Below are 19774 nucleotides of genomic sequence, written 5' to 3'. Positions count from 1 at the left end.
CCGACAGGAAGCCCTTTAGCCTCAAGTCATTTCTGCATTTTATACTTGAGGGACAACTTAGCTGCAGATAAACTATGCAGAAAGGCTGCATGTATCAGCACAGTGTAGCAAAGCGGACGGACTCAAATATCGACCTGGAATCAAATCAAATCAATTGAAGTATTTTAACAAGAACGAAAGCAACTGCAGTCAACTTTGGCTTATCCAAAAGGTGAAAGAGGCACAGAAAAAGTCAACGTGTTGAAGCGCAGCCATAAATTCTTTGACAACCCTTGAACCATAAAAACATTTGTTCTTTTTCGTTGTCCAAAGAGAGCATTAGTGTCCCACATTTTCAGTGTCTGTAAAAGTCCAGAAATCGATCAAAATGACGCACTTGTACAATGAAGATCATATCAAAGATGGACAGTCCACTTGCAGAGGATCATGCAACACGAGGATGGAGTGCTGATGGCCGAGTGCTTCTTCAACCTTGGGATCATTTAGATATTCTGCATCTCTCTTAGCATTCTGTCGACAGCCGGGGGGGGACAAGGTTATTTTGTCCTCTCCATCATTCTTGCTGCGTTGCTCTGGTCCTGACAGACATAATCCAAAAAAAAACAAAAGCCACTCCTGTCAGATAAAGCAAAAAGAAAATAGAAAAAAAAGAGGACACAATATTTTAAAGTTAGTATGAAAATGTAAGAACATTTGTGTGGCGTTGACGTAAAAAGGTCTGAATGGCAGAACATTTTCCAGTCATTGGGAAACAACTGACCTAAAAAGAATATTTTGTAAATAGTTTTTCAATGGTTTAATTCAGTGTGTAATTTAATTACCCCCCCCCCCCCCCCAGCACACACACTTTTCAGTTTCAGTGCTGCTTTAGCTAACTGCCTTCCAGCAGCTTCACGTGTAACAGAGATAAGAGCGATATCGATCTTTTCATTTAAGTCTCAGCGGAAAAGGCAAATGACCGTATTCAAAATGCTGAATTAACTCCCCTTAGCGAAAAGATGAGTCCGATAAGATAAGCCGAATAAACAAAATGCTTGTTTATTGCTATGCTGAGCAGCCAATAAGCTCGTTATAGGAAATTGTTTTAAGACTCAAGTTGGGTTAAGACTTTATGTCAATTCGTTTGCATGAATTTAATTAAGTGGAAGAATACCTTTCACTGGTTTGTGGTTGCTCCTCGCTTTGATGCCAGCATCACAAAACACTGTGTGTGTGTGTGTGTGTCCTCTGTTTAAGTCCACAGTAGCCCCGGATCGGTCTCTGGGCATCGGTAGGGGGGGGGGGGGTCAGGGTGCACCACATACACACTGCAGTCCAGAAGCATTGGCAATCAGGGGAACCACAAGTGTGTGAGTAAGTGCGTGTGGGAGGGGCTTTAAGCTTCTTGGCAGTGCGAGTTATCACCCAAACCGGACACACAGATATAAAGCACTTATTGAGACATCCACAGCGGTCTCGACTACATTCTCCACGCTGAATGTCTTCATATCGGCTTCCATTTGGAATTAAGTGAGCAGTTATTGTGCCACTGCTAAAGATCTGAATTAAAAACGGCCATTTCTTTGTTATGAAATCAGGAGCAAAAGTCCCAAAGGGGCTCAAACTGAACAGACATCTGTCGCACAACTGTGACCCGACGAATCAGAGTGCAGCGGGCGTCCCACTGGAGCAGAAGGTGCGTTTGAAAGTCTCTACGGGAGGATAGGAAAAGGGCGTAAGTGCTTTGTCCCTCGCTTTGCCGTTCACAGAGAGGAGCCTTCCAGTCACTCGAGATCTGTTTGAACACTGATGAAGTTCATAAGTCATAGACAAACAACAAGACACACTGCATCTGAAGTCAAACAAACATCACAACAAATGAAAGTCGAAGGGGCTGTGAATTCTCACCACGGATAAATACAATAAAGGGAAATAAATACAAATTGAGCAGAGAACGTTTGAGAGATTGTCCTTCATTCCAAAAGTCACTCGTGTTCATCGCGCCGATCCGCTTCATTTTTCCATTTCATTTCCTCTCTGTCTCTCGCTCGCTCGCTCTCTTCTCCTCTTTGCCCCCCCCTCCTGCCCCCCCACGCAGTGCTCCTTCTACGGGGGGACGTGATTGTCGTCTTGCATCTGGATTAATTAGTCTTGTTAACTCTGCTCTCACACTCTTGGCTCACAAACACAAAATGTTGAAGTGCATTAAGCCGAAAACGTCTCGAGGGGGCAGAATGACAGAGAACCAGTTCATGCCGATGCTCAGCTGCTTCCCTCGCCCGCCGCCTTGTTCCAGCCCAGCGGCTCGAGCCATTCGCTTTGCATTCTGAGGTTTCCTCTGCGTCCAGCCTTTTACATACACAATATACACCTGTGGCAAATTGCACAGTGGAAGAAGAAACCGCCACAATCATGAGTGCATGTTGCCCAAAACACAATAGTAACACGGCTGCATTTTTGGCAAAACACGGTTGACGAGTGTGTATATTTAACATGCTGTGTGCTATCGATGTCTCCAGTGAGCCAAGCAGGCATTGGCAGAGTGAGAGAGAGAGAGAGACCATGGGGAGAGAGTGAGAGCAGGCATCCTTAAAAGGAGGGAGGTAGGTTGGTTGTTTTGTTTTTCCAACTCAGGGAAATGGAGACGGAGGAGGACGGGCCTAGACAGACGACTCCTCGGGGTTGGCATCAGGCAGCACGCTCCTCTGCTGCAAGGTGCGCCTCAGCTCTTCCTTGAAGGGGCTGGAGTAGTCGTTCCCGCCCATGCCGAGGCCTCCGAGCCCGCCACCCCCAGCGCCAGCGCCGCTAGCCCTCTCCTCCCCGGCTGTGCTCAGATTAAGGCGGATGTAGCCGTTGCTACCGGAGCCGCGGATGTTAGTGAGACTGAGACGGCTGGGGGAGTGGATGGGCTGGCCGGGAATGGCGCTGGGCGACGCCGTGCTGCTGACACTGCTGGGCCCCAGGGCGTGGCCGGGAACGATCTTCAGTGAGCCGTCAGAGTAGTAGTAGTTTGCGCCGGTCTCCCAGAAGCGGTCCTCGTCGCTGGGCATCTTGCTGGGCACGAAGGTGGGTGGCTCCTTGGGCAGGGTAATGGGGTAGACCAGGGTGCTCTCAAGAGGCTTCATGTCCACTCCTTTGCCCAAAGCCAGCTTCAGCCTCCTGCGAAGATACAGCGCTGCAACAAGGAGCAGCAGGCATGCTGCTCCAAGAGTGATGACCAACACCCAGAAGAGCCCCATGCTGCTGTCTGGAGCCCGCGCCTCCATGAAGACCGGAGCGCTGGCCACTACAGCCACCTGGTATCGCTCGGTCTGAAACTTCACCCCTTGCTCCTCGGAGTAACAGATATATCGTCCCGCTTGCATCGGGCCCGCTTCAGGGACGACGAGTGCCTTGAGGGTCCGGTCAAAGCGAGCGCCTCCTGCCGCCGGGTCGCCGAGCTGGAGCTCACGGTCATTGAGAAGCCAGCATGATCGAGCCAAGTTGGACACCAACTGGCAAGGCAATACCATGTCAGAGCCCACCACCACCGTGATGTTCCTGAGACGCGAGTGTTCTGCAGAGGGGCAGACGCAGGGTGGAGGAGAAATAAGAGCGGGTTAGGGAATCATCCATAACAATTAGAATTCTTATTCTAAATCTGCCAGCTCCCGACTTCATTCACTCCAAATGTTTTCAACTAGTTTGGCTGCAAACCACGCTCCCTTCACTTGACTTTCTCCCACGAGCGGGCCACTGCTGTGGTGTCCCTCCATGCTCACCAGGGCTCGGGATGGAGATGGGCTTATCGAACTTTCCCCGGCTGAACCTTTCCAGCATGAGGTCCTGCGACAGGGAGGAGGTGGACCTGGGGAAGAAATGCAGACGGCGGAGCAGCAGCTCAATATTTGTTTCTCATCCCATATGCAAACAACTCTTATCGTGAATACATGGTTTGTTTGTTTGTTTGTTTTTTTCTCACAGCACGTAAAGCTTACAAAACAGTTTATAAAACCTTTGACTTCACTCATCTACAGTACATGGAGCTGCCTCCATCTACCAAAATGAATTAATGCATGGGTAAATACATGTTCTAGTCTTACCCGCGGTGGAGGTCGATGCGGACGCACGCCCGGCCCTCGCTGTCCCACGCGCAGTATGGGTCCCGGGCAAGCAGGCAGTCTGGCTGGGACTGATAGCGGCTGCAGTTGGCCAGAGGCAGCTGGAGAACCTCCGAACCAGAGCCGATGTAAACGTACTTCTACAGGGGCGCAGGAAGACAAAGAACAGGTCCAGCCGTCATCCGGAGACAGAAAGCAGAGGGACAGAGGGACTCAGTTAGAGGTTAGCGTAGATAATGGGAGAATCACTCTCGATTACAATAACATTTACCCCCCCCCGACCCCTCGTCCAATCCAATCTGGGCTGTGCCGTCATAAAATGTCTGGTCGTGGCTCAGCCAGCATTAATGAGATAAGCAGCAGGCTGGGAGTGACCTGTCAAAACGGCAGTGATCGGGAGACATGCCATTCAGAAGCCACGGGGACACAGCCGGGGTCAACACACGGGGCTCCGCTGACAGGACAGGGGCGCCGGTGTCAACAGCGGGAGCAGAGGTTCAAATCCACGCGGCAGTGACGGACTCTAGTCACGCTTATTCTGGAGAGGGCGTTGGCTTCATGAGGCAACAAAGAGCAGTGTTGAAAAAAATAAAAAAGACGCACCAGCCCGGCGGCACTGCGCTCGCCGTCTGTAGATTATAAGTGCCTGACTGAAAGGACTCAGTGGAAGACGGAACCCCCCCCCCCCTTCACGCTGAATAACAAAGAACAAGTGATGCAACAGTGAAGCAAGCTAATGGAACCCGAAACCACACTTTGGAGGGATACGATCAGATGAAGTACAGAACTCTATACTAGACGAGGAAGATTAACCAAACAACAAGGAAACTTTGAAAAATGTCCCCCCCCCCCCAAAAGACCATTACATTTCCTCATCTCTCAAAAACAAAGACAACACATAGCCAGGAGTCCGTGATGAAAATACACACGAGGCTGAGAGGAAGCAGCTGGAAATCCCAACTCAAGCTACTTTTTTTTATTAAAATGTCTGGTCTCTTAACATGTTCTAAACTGAAATGCATCAAGGCAGATATGAATCAACAGAAATGTCAACAGGCGGATGTACCTTTTGTCTTATTATAATAGTCTTAGAACTAAATGGAGATGGTAAGTCTGACAGCGGTACAATAATAATAATAACTTCTACTCCTTTCCCGCTACACTTTCTGGATATTAGAATTGGAAACGGGATCCAACAGTTTCTAAACCTGAAAATACAGCAATGGAGATCTGAGAACGGTCCCAACCTATGTGAAGTTTGAATCAAACCTTTTCACTGTGGTAAAAATAAAAAATACATTTAAATGCCATGCCCCTAATTAGAAATGCAGCGTTTTTTGTTAACCATGCCAAGCCCAATTCAAGGTAACTCTGACGACACCACATTTTTTTTCAAATTCCTCAGGAGAAAAACAAAACAAAAATGCTTTCCCATGCTGGGAATTCAATTCCCTGTTCAATATTGTCTGAAAAATTTAATTTAATTTAGTGAGAACAGCGTCCTTTTCCCCCTTACCTTGGAGTGGGAGATGGTCAGGCTGTCCACTGGCTGGGCCGTCTCAAACAGTTGGATCTCCTCTATCACGTGGGTCTCGGAGCCCAGAATCAGCACCCTTTGCAACCAGCCTTCTCCTGTAGTACACATGAAGTGGAAGAGGGAAAGGATTCAGCTCACTTCCCCACTTTTTCAACCAAACGTTCTAGTATTTGTGTGTTTATTCATGGAGGTGTGAGAACATAACAGCTATGCCACTCAAACTGAGTCCCAAAAAGAAGATAGGTAATAATCCCAGCTCATAAATATAAGTATTGCTGAGTAGTAATTCAACACACACCGAGAAATTCAGAGTATTTTATCTAAATATAAGGCACTTTTGATGGAATAGAATTGTACGACACAGTCCAATTTGCTTTTTAAAATAATAAAACATACATGTAGCAACGACAACTTCAGTTGCTGCTGATTATACAGTTCAATGCTAAACTTTGACTGACCACAGCAGGAACAATGCATATTATGACATTCATAATATATAAGGTGCTTCACTTGAGTTGTGCCAAAGACTCCAGATCCGAATCCGAATAGATTTATTGCCGTCGTTAGTGAAAGGATTCACAAACTAGGAATTTTTCTCGCCGCAATCGTGCAACATGAAACGTAAAAATAACGACAATTAATAAAATGCATAAGTACAGCACTGGGGGGCATGGGGCATGCAATAAAAATAAACTAAGATAAAAACATAGGAACAGAAATAGCCACCACAAAACAGCAGCATCAAGAGTGGATCCACATCAGCAGCAAAATGCTGACACAATGGCAGGAACCGGTTATAAAATGATCATGAATAGCAAAACCACAGAACTGGAGCACTGAAGAATCCATACATACAGTCGCTACTGCAACTTCCATCCACTTCATATTTTGAAATGTGAATAGCAGCTACACTAAACTTTTATTGCCCCAAAAAGAAAAAGAAAAAGAAAACATGTCCTGGCAGGACACAACATGGATTACTGAGCTGCATACAGGCCAGCAAGACGTTATTCTACCTCAATGTGGCTTTAAAAGGGCACAGATGCCGACATCGTCCTTTCAAGACTTTGGAGTGACATTATCAGCAATATTAAAAAAAAAAATTCCAAGTAGTGTGTGTGTGTGGGGAACTGAAGGTGGAGGAAGAAGAGATCCTGCGCTCCTTTCATGTAGGACATTGTGGATGATTTTAGATCTGCCGGGATGGAAGGAGATTCATGCACAGCTTGTGTGTGTGTGTGTGTGTCTATGTACAGAGTAGTACTCCACGCTGAGCGGTGCTTTTCATGTGTGGCCCTCTTGATCAAGTGGCTGACACAGATAATGTGAAAAGTTAAACCAGTAGCCAACAGGAGGATTTAGAGGAAGCACACACACACACACACACACACACACAGTAGGCATATCATCACACTCTCCTCTAGACAAGCGCTCCCTCTCTCTTTTCACATCAGCTGTCGCTATGCTGCAGCTAATAGCTAATCAAGCCTGCAGCCCAATTGGCACTACGAGCACGCGTCTGCCAAGGGCCCCGTTGAGTTTGTGCTGTGAAGCACGACAAGAGGGGATGACTGCGCTTGGCTCGGGGTGTGCGAGCGTGTCTATCGGTTTGTGTTGCTCGTGTGTAACCATGCGCGCTTTGGTGTGTCCCATGCACGTGTCCGGCCTGGCGTCCCTGGTCGCCAGCACAGAAGCCAATCTGACTCTGTTGTTGTCCCACCGTCGCCTGCCACAGTCACTCTGCTGCAGCAGTGACATGAATGGTAAGTAGTTTTGTATCTCTTCATTCATGAGATGAGCTGCATTCAAATTCCAGTTCCTTGGAATCCACTGTCCGATCTCTGTGAGTCAGGATTAAGGCTGTGGGAAGGCAGGCTGACTTCAGACACCTGCATGTGTTCCCGGTGGCTACTGACTGAGCTATTAATTAAGTCCCGCATATGTAGACGCTTCCTTTGATGCGTGAAGACGGATCTCAGCATGCAAATTAAATGCTTAATTGAAACCCAGCTGAACTCCGGCCAGATGGCTCGATGTTTCGTGCCATCACACCGAATGCCAGCAACTGTCCCCGCCTGCTGCCACGGCCTGCAAGCTCTCATGTCGTCCTAAAAATAATGTATGAAACGCACACACACACACTCACAGCAGGGGGAAATGCAGAAAGACTGCACCACTAGGATGTACTGTAATTGCTGCATCAAGAATATCATATTACAAACTAGAAAAGCACTTTGAGAATTCAGACCTCCGCCAAGTACTTTAGTCCCCCCCCCCCCCCCAGATTTCAGTCGTCCCAATGGTGTGGATCAAAGAGAGGTTCAAGGGCACGGAATATATCGGCATGCTGTAAGGAACACTCACGTGAATGTTGCTGAACAGAATGTTTGTTTCTCTGATCTAACGTGTATCTTTTCTTTGTGAAGAGATGGAGCACCAGTATACAATTTCCCACAGGTTTTCCCGACCCTGTTGCTCCTCCAAATAAATCCTCCAGACACCAGCCAAAAAGGTCATTTTGCTCTGGACCGTTTCATTCTGAGAAAACCTTTTATATTTTTTAATTCAGACCCGGGATTAAAACACAATCTTCTATCCGTTTGCTGGATTTCATGCGTGTTATTCTCTGCAAACACCTTGTATGAATCATGATTCTAATCACTTATGGATGATAATGTCCAGTACAGAACAGACCAGCTGAGATTGGACACATGTTGCGTTTCTTTCTGCTTCTCTCTGTGTTTCCGTGTTAACCTGAGCTCTCTAATGTGTTTCAGGTGTTATAACAGGAATAAGGACAACATATACATAAAGAAACCGGAAATGCGTTTATGTTGTTCTTGAAGGAGCAAAGGCCGTATGTTGACCCCAACCTCCTGCCCTTAGGGAGCGGTGCTGTGAATGCGTTTCTGGGAAAGAAGGTAACAAGAGTTTTAGTTCTGGATGTTTGATGCCATCTCATTTCTAAATGATGGTGATTTTTCTGCATTTTATTTCATGAGCTACACAAAAGCTGATACTTTAGTCTGGAGAATCCATATACTTTCAAACCAATGGCCAAAAACTTTAAAATGAAGGTTGAGTACAGACAGAAGGGTCCGCCTGCATTTATCTGCATTTCTAAGCATTAACAAACCTTTATCGTGTGGGGAGCATCATTAGTGTTTGCTCATGTGTTTCTGCTCACGTCTGCATCAGACAGCTTGTCAGTGTGTGGTTGCGTTAGGACTGACAGTGTGTTGCTGTCTGTCCACAGTGGAAGTCTCTGCCAGAGGAGGTGCGGGAAAGATATCACCAAGAAGCCCAAATAGAGAAAGAGCTGCACAGAAAACAGCACCCGGAGTGGGCATCTAGCCACAACTATGTAAGCAGAGACACACACACACACACACGGTGTGTCTGCTGATCTGACTATTGTATCTGTGCAGGGCAGGAAGTCGGCGAGCACAACGAGGAGACGCTGACCGAGTAGCCTGAATCAAATCATCTTCAAATAAAATCTACTTTTCTTAAAAATGACTCAACTTTGTCCGTAGCTCCACTCCTATGCCAAACATCTTCAAGCTGGGTTTTAGTGTCTTACCCTACGTGTGAGCACAGGCCCACCTGGTATAGTGACCGCCTCCATAAAGCAACTCCCTGCTCACAAGGACCGTTGTCTTTCCCAGTTTCACCCTTTCAACGGCAACAATGCCCAGAGACATTGATACAAGCAGGACGTCTTACTGTCCAGCTTGCAATACAATTTGTTTTTTGAACAAAACCTCGTATTTCATGGGACATGATGGCAACGGTGTCGAGGAGGCCATTGACACTGACTGAGAAGATCGATGCGCTTCATACGCACGAGACGGGAGGCACCGGGACTCGAGGTCTGGCACAGCATTTTGGAGTTGGAGAGATGCAAATTGAGAGCATTCTCAAGAGAAGAAGAGAGTCGAGAGATGTCTGTGAGAATAAAGTAATGCTCCATGCAGCAGAAAAATGAAATAGCTGAACTGAGTGGAATGAACTGGCTCCACCAGTCGTCCTGCGGCACAACAACCAGACTCAGATCTTGCACCGGACAAATGTTACAAAACCGAATGTTGAAGTTCACAGAGGACCGTGCATCAATGCCATGATGCTAACAACTGGGATTGCTAATTATTGCCAGCATAGCTACAAAGAGGGTAACTGAGTGACACACAGACTGAGTGAATAAATACTTAACTTACAACTGGCCCGAATAATCTAAATACCAGAGACTCTTTTGTGAGGGTTATCTGTTTACTGCCTGTTTACCTTGTCATCCATTCTCACACCTGTTTCCTATTTTCCTTCAGGACCTGGCGCTGCAACTCACGGATTGGCTGCGGCCACGCTAGACGCACCTGAGGCATAACCCAATCGCCACCAGCCCTTTCAGCGTCCGCTTCCTGTCAGACTATTTCTGCTGTTTCCTCGTGCCGTGCTTTCTCTCCGCGTTTCTCTTCTGCGTTGGCCACAGCCGTCTGTCGGTTGCCGGTTGAGTTTTGATATTCCTCCGGGTCGTATTTTTGTGTTTGTATCCCTATTTATTATTTCTGCCCGGCCAGGACAGCGTTCTGAAATCTCATTTGTTTCCTGACTGAGCGCGAGTCCCGAGTTATTTCCTGTCGTTTGTTTAGCCAGTCAGTCAATTTCTACTCAATATTTAAATCTCTCTTTGTAAATTGTCCACTGAAAATATGAAAAGCAGTATTTTTGAGGGACAACTTGTACCTGTGCCAATGAAGAGCATGTTGTACGCTCTCTGGTCCAGGGCGCTGACCCGATCCACGGCCAGCCTGGTGAAGTTGACCCCTTTGGTGAGCAGCAGGGGCCGAGCCAGGGCTTTGTCCTCCATCAGCGGGTGCTTCTTGGCAAAGTTGAGCGTGGCATCGGGCAGCTGCAAAGAGCTGTTGTAGCCGCTGGCTCTGTCTGAGTTGGTTATACACTGCAGCACAGAGAGAGAATGGAGGGAACCGGGTGGAAGAGGAAAGAAATGAAGGAGAGGATGAAGGGAAGTATGAAAGGGCCAAGAGGGAGAAGGGTGGGGAGGAAGCTACTTAGCTTCAGCTGGCATAGACATGGTAAGGTGGTCTTTAGATGACTACACTCCCATCCTCTCTGCCCCCCCCCCCCCCCCCCCCCCCCCCCCCCCTTTCACTCTCACTCTTGCTTCCGCCTGTCATCACAGCTTCTCCTCTGCTGCCTTTCATTTCATCCTCAATCATTTCATTTTTAGCGCAGTAATACCTTGACATACGAGTATAATTCGTTTCTGGACCGAGCTCGTGACTCAAATCGCTCGTTTGTCAAATACAATTTTTTCCATATAAAATAACTGAAAACAATTTAAGCCGTCAAAAAACAACCAAACCAATGCCAACAATTAGATTTACATTAGACTTACACTTACATAAACTTAGACATAATAGTCGTTATGCCTTTGGAAAGGCTTTGAAAGCAGTGAAGCGCACTCGCAGCGCTGCAAAGCATGCGTGTCTTAAATTTACGCTCGCATCTCAATGCAAAATATTGCTTGCAGGGTGGCTCGTATCTCGGAATGCTCGCATGTCGAGGTATTACTGTACTTTGTTTCTTGAGCGTTGTTAAACTTCTCAACTTCTCTAGCGACAGTACACAAAATAATAATAATTTCCTCTCTCCCTCTGTCACAGTCCCTCCTTTTCCCAATCATATCTGCAAGCGTTTTGGAGTAGCTGACCAAAAACAGTGAACACAACCCCCCCCCTGCATTTTACAGTAATAAATGCTTGACAGTTTGTGGCTCCGAGCGTCTTACCGATCCAGGCCGCGGGACAGGCAAAGCACCGGTGTAGCGTCCCCACCTTTGGGATGCTTCCCTGTACTCTTTGTAGGATCCATCAAACACCTTCTTCACATCACCAATCTGGTACTGGCACACCGCCGACACATCCACGTCCCCCCTGAAACATAGTGGCACGACAGTGGATTAGCGATGCGTCGCAGCAAACATCAGGAGATGAAATGTCCTGCCATCCACTTTAGGGAAATGTGTCTCCTTGATTAGATTGGTCTGACAGTAATAAAATCAGAACAAAATATACGAATATAAAATTTACAAAACAGAATATGGGGAAATGTGGCAATTCATAAAAGTTCCAACGTTCCAACTTTGTGAATGAATGGTCTCTGTGAGCTCTCGCTCTCCCCCTCCATCCATCCATCCAACACAAAACGTAACATGGACAGTAAATGTGCATGCAAACATTATCATCAGTGCATTCACAGTGAAGTAAATATTGAGAGTAAATATTTACTCTACATAAACCATCCCTTTCTGAGGGCGCTGATATGATTACATGACACATCTCTGCTCTTGAAATGAAATCACGTAATTCCTTCCTTGATAGGCTGCTGGAATCAATCAGTTCATTTGATGCGACCAGCGGTGATGTGGGATTTTCCAATTCCATTTCAGACACCATACTGGGACTGAAATTGGTATTGACCCGTTAAAATCACACTTTATATCACTCATCTCACATTGACTGGAATAAAAACATCTTTTTTTTTTTTAGATCAACCAACCAATCAACATTTTCAGACAGAGACAAAGAGTCATAAACAAATCAAACATTTCACCCTAATGAATGAAAATGAAAGTCCAGGGTTGGTTCGTTAGCAGGAGGCGCAAGGAAGTAGCAAAGTCCCAAATGAGTGGTCTCATTGCAATTTCTTGCAAATTCTGTCTTAAATTGAATGTGCTAAAATTTTCGATTGATAAAAGGTGCAAAAGGAAAGAAGCGTCTATGTCCAATAACTGAGCGCGTTCCCATGTTAGCATGCGGCACTGGTTCCATAAGGTGAACGTTAAAGCCAAAGGACAGCGCTGATGTCTTAGCCAGTTAAACAGCTCGTCCGTTCAGGGATATTAGGCCTTGCATTCTGAATCATCATTTGCATAATGTCCAATTATCTTAATGTTATCTCCATCGAGGAAACACAAAGGGGCTTTTGAGGAATTCCCAGCGAGTCACACAGAGAGAGGATTAGGCCTTCTCCCTCCTCCAGAGGCGTTGGGGGTTCTGAATGAAGAAAGTAAAGCTGGAAGTTTTTAAAACGGGTTCACTTTGTGATATGATATCTCACTGAAGAACACGAAATACCGGTGCCTGTGACTTCACTCACAGAGAAGACCTTCTGCCCTCTCTCCTCTTAGGGTCAGGGCCGCTGATCCTTCCCTAATGATAATTAACCAGAGGGCCTGAAGCTGTCAGAACTCAACATTACTCTGGAGGAATTTAGGTCTATAAAGGATAAAAAAATAGGACCATTGGTCAATGTGATTGCTTTTAAAATTTCACTATTCCTTGATTCCTTGCACTGCATTTATTCATTTCTCGTGTATGATGTTTGACCGTGGGGTCTGCTTACTCACTATCCTGACCAGATCACTAATGGAAAAGATACTTTCGATCTCAATGATGATTTCACCTTGTTAAATAAATTATATTAGCCTTATGCACATACTTACTTATTGCTCTATACCAGGGGCGGGGAAACTTGGGTTCCAAAACTTGAGTGAATTGAATGCATTTTTTTAAAGGCTCCCTTATTGCATCCATCCAGATTTTTTTGGTATCCAGACAGGCATCCGGATTTCTCTCAAAATTGGATCTAAATTAGACCAAGACCCATCTTCAGATTTTTTGTCATCAAGATCCATCCAGACTTTTTTCCGTAATCCTGCTAAACACAATGTGGGGTACACATTTTTGAGGAAAAAAAGCTTTTAGGACATTATTTTAAGCAAAGGGGTCCGTTCCAAATGGTTGCTTCAATCAGTTAATCTGTGCTAAAAAGCCTTTGAAATATTGTCCTTTGTCTTTGTTTCATTGGAATGTGAACCGAAATAAAATTCCTTCATTCATTCATCTGTGATTAAAGAGTCACAAGAGTCACTTATCACAACCACGTTAGTATTTTAAACACCCTCGAGGTGCTCTTATTGAATTGACTGCCACATTTTAAGTTGGTGTCAATTTTTATGCCTTAGTTTGTTAAGAATTAAATGTAAATGTAACCAAGATGAAATTAGCCTCAGCAGAATCAGGTAAAACAAGGCGACCTAAAACCACCGATAAAATAAATAAGACATATTCAAACAAACTCACAACACAGCAAGCGAAAGGTTGTTATTTCTAAGTGAACACATCATTACACGGAGTGCATAATTAGAGCCGGTATATCAGAGTGACCGGCTGACCCACGGTTTTAATAAAAAGTGGAGCGTCGGAGTGATATCGAGTCTCACCCAGACCACAGACGGCATAATTAACTCACATTTATCTGCGATGTACTGAAACTGAGCTGCACGACAATGCTGGCGAGGACTCACCACTGGGCGTGGAAGATGCCGTAGAAGGTGGTTCCCCGCCAATCCTGGCCCTGCAGAGTGAAGACGGCCCTCAGGTTGTTGAAGGAGACGTGGCGCTCAGGGAGGGAGCACTCCAGTCGGGCCTTTTGGAAGGTGGTCCACTTCTTCTGGAGGGTCCTAGTACCACCCAGATCCCCCTGAGAGAGAGAGAGAGAGAGAGAGAGAGAGAGAGCAACATGTCAAGTCACAACACATTTGTTACCAACAAACAGTTGACCGAGGTGGTAAACATGCTTAAAATGATGAAAATCAGACAGAATTTAAATGAAAAATATCAATAAAAAAATAGAATAAATGCAAAAATAAGCAATGCAGCTGAACAAACGACAAAATCAAGGCTTCAAGGCTTACTGTGTGCTATGATACGCGTGTCGGTAATAATATCAGCTCATGTTGCATTGGAGCTTATTGCTACTTTAAGGTGTGTGAACTGCGTGTAGCCTTTGATCCTTGCAGACTGGTTTCACTTCATCCCTCAGTCTGAACCCAGTGAGTAGTATTATGTCACACGGCAGCAGTTTAGAAACCCGTTATGATCCTTGTACACACATTACTGTCGGCGCTACCTACAGACGGAACGCCACTCTGATCTCTCTGAGTGAGGTGCAGCCGGCGTGAAGACGGCAGCGAACCTCTACTCGTCTCTGCTCACCTTCATGCACTGTTACGCGCCTGCTGCGGCTTACGTTGCACTTTAATGGCCTTGCCTCCACCTCACGGGGGGCTCCAGATACATTCATGGTTTTTGCTCCGTGTGACTGAACTATTGCAGTAAAGGCGCATTTAGACGCGGAAATGTCCAACGGCGTCGGTGACATCCATGATATAGATGATGATAATAATGAAAATAAACATTGCAGATGTATTGACGAGCAATTTCTTTATGCCATATGCTTCGGAAGAAGCGCGTCTGTACACCTCTCACTCCTATTATTCTCAGCAATTACAAAAGCTGTGCAAAAAAGAAAAAAAGAAAAAAGCCATTTAAAAAATGCAAATGCTCATTAAACAGACGTTGAGCTTCTCCTGCAATACAGCTTTCAGCAGCATCACCTTAATTATCCACTGCTCTGGCACACATCACGTGTAAGCATCTGCTTCCAATTTCCTTCATAGAGCTGTATTGTTCATCACAGTGCAGACTTTTAAAGTGCACTTTCATAAAACAGCGCATGATATACCCCCCAGTTATTGGCACACATCTCCTCAGCGTGTTCACAATCTGTCTCTGCTTTTCAGCTCACATCTCTGCTCATATCGTGCAACTTTGCATGTGGGAGAATAATAACACTAAGTCTTGGTCGCATTATATCACTGAAATTGTACATAATGAAAAGAACTGCAGTGCAGAGACTCTTGACAACAACAAGCACCTCTCATGTCTGGCCTTAATCACTGCAGTATATCAAAGCCAATCAATTACACTAACAAGGCCCTTTATTAAACAAATGAATGCATTCATTACAAAATGGCTCAATGTCAATGTAATTTACTTCATATAACACATTGTTAGTGTTTAATATATCGGCTCTAAGCCGTCACATTAAAGCAGCATAGGAGCATTTTCTTTATTCTGCTAATAGAAATAATGCATTTTAGACTTTAAAGGTGTCTGTTTTACAGTTGCACTTTAATCAAGATTTAACACCAGAGACTGTGAGATAAAAGAAATGAATGTGATTCTAATCTTCCGAGGTCTCTGTTTGTCTACGTTTAAGTCAGCAGCATGACTCCCCGTGTTCGCGATTTTGAATTCCCCTTACAAGAAAGTCCAATTTAGAACCGAAAAGAGTTGTTGGACATCAAATGAAAGTGTCATTCTGTCCACTTTGCTTTGTAAGTAATGCGTGGCCATTGTGAGCAGCGTGATGCTGCATCTGAAACATAGCTGCAACCAGCTTACTTGTTGCCACCTTCTCGCTTCGAAGCCTGGAAGTACAAAAACTGTTTTCGACGAGTGTAACGGTAAATGCTCCCAAGCAGCTGGAGCAAACAGGATGCAGCCGATAACAAAGCCAGGCTTGCACGAAACTGCGATTTTACAGTCAAAACATGTTTTTTTTTTTGGTTTACAAAGCTGTCCCTGCACGCCCTTACAGCCACTTTACAGTTTGATTAGTGCTCGAATGAGTTCCCTCAGTTGTGTCCTTTATAAAGATCCACACAATCACCAGAGCCAGTGAAAAGAAAGTGTCTTTTTTTTGGGGGGGGGGGACCAAATGAATGTGTTCTCCATCTCTGTGCGTGGGCTTTAGAATCACCTTGCAGACGCGGGCCACCCTGGCGACCGTGAGCTCAGTGTCACAGTCCAGCTCCAGCGCTCGCTCGCTGAAGAAGAAGTAGATCTTGTCATCGTCGCCCTCTTTGCTGCCGCCGCTCTCCCTCACCAAGGCTGAACCCACAAAGTCAGGTTCTATGTGCACAACAAAGAGGAGTAGCATGAGAGAGCGTGTTCACACACACACACACACACACACACACACACACACCTCCTGCCTGTTCTCACCTCACCCTTTTTTCTCATCACCCTTCCGTCTTATCTCTCAGCCACTTCTCGCTCTCTGTCTCTCCAGCGCTCCCTATTAGCAGTCCATTTTGTGTTTCTCACTTCCTCCCATCCTCCCGTTTTGCTCACATTCTCTCCATATCCAGTCCTCATTATGTTGTGAATGGTATTTTTTTTTGACAGAAGTAGAGGCATTATTTGACTCGGGGTGCTGGCTGGATTAAAATTTAAATGCTTTTATGCAACAGCACTTTTAATAAATCACAAGGATACAATGTTTGGGAGGACAGATTTTTTTTTTGTGTCTGGGAAAACCTCCAAAGCACAATTTTAAGCCGTAATTCACAAAAACTATCCAATCGAACATTAATAAGCTGGCGGAAGCTGCTTAAATTAAGGTGAGGCGGGCTTCAGTGGTCTTACGCTATCTTTTAATAAAAGCTCTGTGTCACTATGAATAATAAACGGACACATGGGTCCAGATCTCATCTGTATGTTCCTCCTTCCCCTTCCTCCATTCTCCATTTCCTTCACCGCTGCCTCTATCTTTTCATCACCACTCCTAATGGCTACTCTTTCATCACCCATTTTCTTGCTGTCTTCATCCTCTTTTTGCTCTCTCTTTAATTCCTTTCCAAGTGACTCACTCCTTTCCTCATTTGCTCCCCCCAAATAGATAATGATCCTTCGCTGTGGCAGACTCCTGCGCTTCATTTCCTGCAACTCATTCCTTGTTCTCTTGTTCTTTGCATGTTTCTGGTTCTTATTATCCTTTTTATGAAACTCTTATTTGAATACTTATTTCATTTGTCAGTGTCTCAGAAAAAAAAAATCTTCAACTTGGACAGAATATTTTAGAGTAAATCTCCATGCAAGAGAGGATAAAAAGATATTTCCTTAAATTAGAATAGGCTATTATTTCAGGTTATAAGTCTACAATTAGTAGATGTTAACCCATCCCAGCACATTTAACTCGATTATTCTCTCATCTATTATAAGTTACACTGGGTGACTGCACTTTTCACAGGAGTGTTGAGGTTGGTGTCTTCTTTAATTGCAGTTTCAAAATCAAAACATATAAACGCACACACACAGACAGATATTTAAAGTGTAAGAAACATTTATCTACTTACTGGTAAACATAACCTTTAAACGTTATCATGCCTGAAAACTAGCGGTATACCGGTACACTAAAATGTAATTTTGGTTCAGATAATTTTTGTTACAAAAAAGGCAGAAAAAACTTAAACTGCTTTTCTTTTTTTTTTAAATGCAAACAATAGAACCTGTATAAATAAATAAAAGGGACCCATTTGGGTGATGTTTCAAATAAAACTACTTTAACGGTTCAATACATCCGCGTGAACCGTTGCACCCCTACTGAAAACTATCAGCATGCTGGTGTGATGCAATTCAAGCTTAAGTATAAAACCTCAAGTAGATATTAGTTACATTTTACACATTAGCACAGAATACTGCTTTTACTGACTAAAACCAGCTCAATAGTATTCAACGTCCTGAATTAAATTTCTCATAAGAGTCCCATTTATTAACAAGGCATCGTTAAAGCATTTTGCCAACCTTCATAGCTGCCCTTACCATTGAGCCAGGCAGGTAAGTATTCGCTCTTCATGCTATAGTGCTGCTGGCCCAGGTTTCTCAGAATGACTGGCTCTGTACCCAGGAAGTTGTTGAGCGTCGCGGAGTACAACTCTTTATCTGCAGCAACAAAATGCAAGGCTTGGCTTAATGAGATTTTTAGCCATTTTCCAGACTCACAATGAGAGAAGGTCAGTGGCTCAGCTGGGAAACACAAAATAGAGGGAGAGAATGGGTGCCTGGAGACCCAGAGGGGCTGTTCATGAGGAAGTGAATGTAGCATGCAAAGTTGAATGGGACTTCTGGAGTCTCAGTGCAATCGTCTGGCTGCAAAACAGATGGGAAATGCAGCCGCAGAAATATGACGGACGTTTTATGCTTCGGCTCGAGCTGTAAAAAATCTGGTGCTGTTCACTCGAACGGCCCAAATATGAAGAAGCAAACTTTCCGCTTGGTGTTGACAAGTTAATGGACAATCAGTTTAAAATGATCCTTAAATTATTGTTACAACTGTTCAGAAAAAGCATCATTTTAAAATGTTTTCCCCCCTCATGTCTTAAAAAGGTGAATAAATACAGTACTTGCAAACATTTATATCCTGGAATGTCGAGTATGAGTTCATATTTGCCACAAACACAAACTCTTACTCACCCACTATCAGGCCAGTATGTCCCTTGGCAGGGTCATAAGGGCATTTACCCTTGCCATCTTCCAGCGCTGCGGCGTTGAGGGCAAAATAGTCTGCGTTCTGCAAGCAGACACACAAAGACACGGGAGGAACACGGGTGGCTCCTGGTCAGTGCGTATTACGACTTACATGACACAGCTGCAAGCGCTGTCTGTCCATTACAAGAACCAGAGACGTGCCCCTTCGCCACGCTGCCCAGCCTCATCAGCATCACGTACGTCCAGACGCACGCACACGCACACGCACACGCACACGCACACGCACACGCACACGCACACACGGACAAACTCGAGCAGACGCCTGGCTCAGGAAGCGCACGCACACTCACGAATATTGACGCACAAGCGCACACGTACCACATAGGTGCACTTGGGCTGGAACGCGTAGGTGCCGCAGGTGTAGAGGTGCGTGCGGTTGTAGCTCTGCAGGAATCGGATGTAGTTGAAGCACTCGGTCTGGGAAGGAGGAAGGAGGAATTAGAATACGGCTAAAGGCGCTATCAGCCTGTTGGACCGTTACGTCTACCGGAAAGCACACGTTCTCTGAGAGAGCTTCGATGTGACTTCTATTAAAGCCACATCTGCCCGAAACACCTCAGTAACATTGACAATACATCATATTTGCTGAGTGATTTTATTTCTAATGTGTAAAAATCAGATGACCACCGAAGTAATCGGTGCAATTTGTTTTCTTCTTTTTAGACTCTGAACATCAGCAGCATTCCAGTACTTCAGACAAATATACCAGTACTCTGTGTCCTACTGAGGACATTACTCAACAGATGCTGCGGTCATGACACCACATTATCTAAACAGCCTTTAAACATAACAAAAAAAAAGGCAATGTGCTGAAATAATGTGTGTAATTAACAGTATAATATATTCAGTGTTTTAGGGGGAATGGCCTTTAATCTGAACTGCAATGAACAAGAAAAGCT

The 19774-nt window shown here is 45.0% G+C and overlaps 1 protein-coding gene across 1 annotated transcript in view; it reads right to left on the bottom strand.

Moving 5' to 3' along the window:
* Nucleotides 1-2639: 2639 nt before the first annotated feature.
* Nucleotides 2640-19774, bottom strand: part of LOC137916180 (semaphorin-4C-like) — a 36124-nt gene continuing 18989 nt past the window's right edge. Inside the window, exons 4-14 of the mRNA XM_068759259.1 lie at nt 19194-19292; nt 18801-18897; nt 18150-18269; nt 16306-16457; nt 14006-14181; nt 11426-11570; nt 10360-10573; nt 5596-5711; nt 4062-4219; nt 3741-3826; nt 2640-3535 (exon numbers count right to left, since the gene is read on the bottom strand). Of these exons, the coding sequence (XP_068615360.1) occupies nt 2640-3535; nt 3741-3826; nt 4062-4219; nt 5596-5711; nt 10360-10573; nt 11426-11570; nt 14006-14181; nt 16306-16457; nt 18150-18269; nt 18801-18897; nt 19194-19292 (2259 nt within the window). The remainder of the gene's footprint in view (nt 3536-3740; nt 3827-4061; nt 4220-5595; nt 5712-10359; nt 10574-11425; nt 11571-14005; nt 14182-16305; nt 16458-18149; nt 18270-18800; nt 18898-19193; nt 19293-19774) is intronic.

This window comes from Brachionichthys hirsutus, unplaced genomic scaffold (assembly GCF_040956055.1).
Source record: "Brachionichthys hirsutus isolate HB-005 unplaced genomic scaffold, CSIRO-AGI_Bhir_v1 contig_722, whole genome shotgun sequence".
In the NCBI taxonomy this organism is placed as follows: domain Eukaryota; kingdom Metazoa; phylum Chordata; class Actinopteri; order Lophiiformes; family Brachionichthyidae; genus Brachionichthys; species Brachionichthys hirsutus.
The sequence above is the reverse complement of the archived record's forward strand: the minus strand, read 5'-3'. Positions and strand labels throughout refer to the sequence as shown.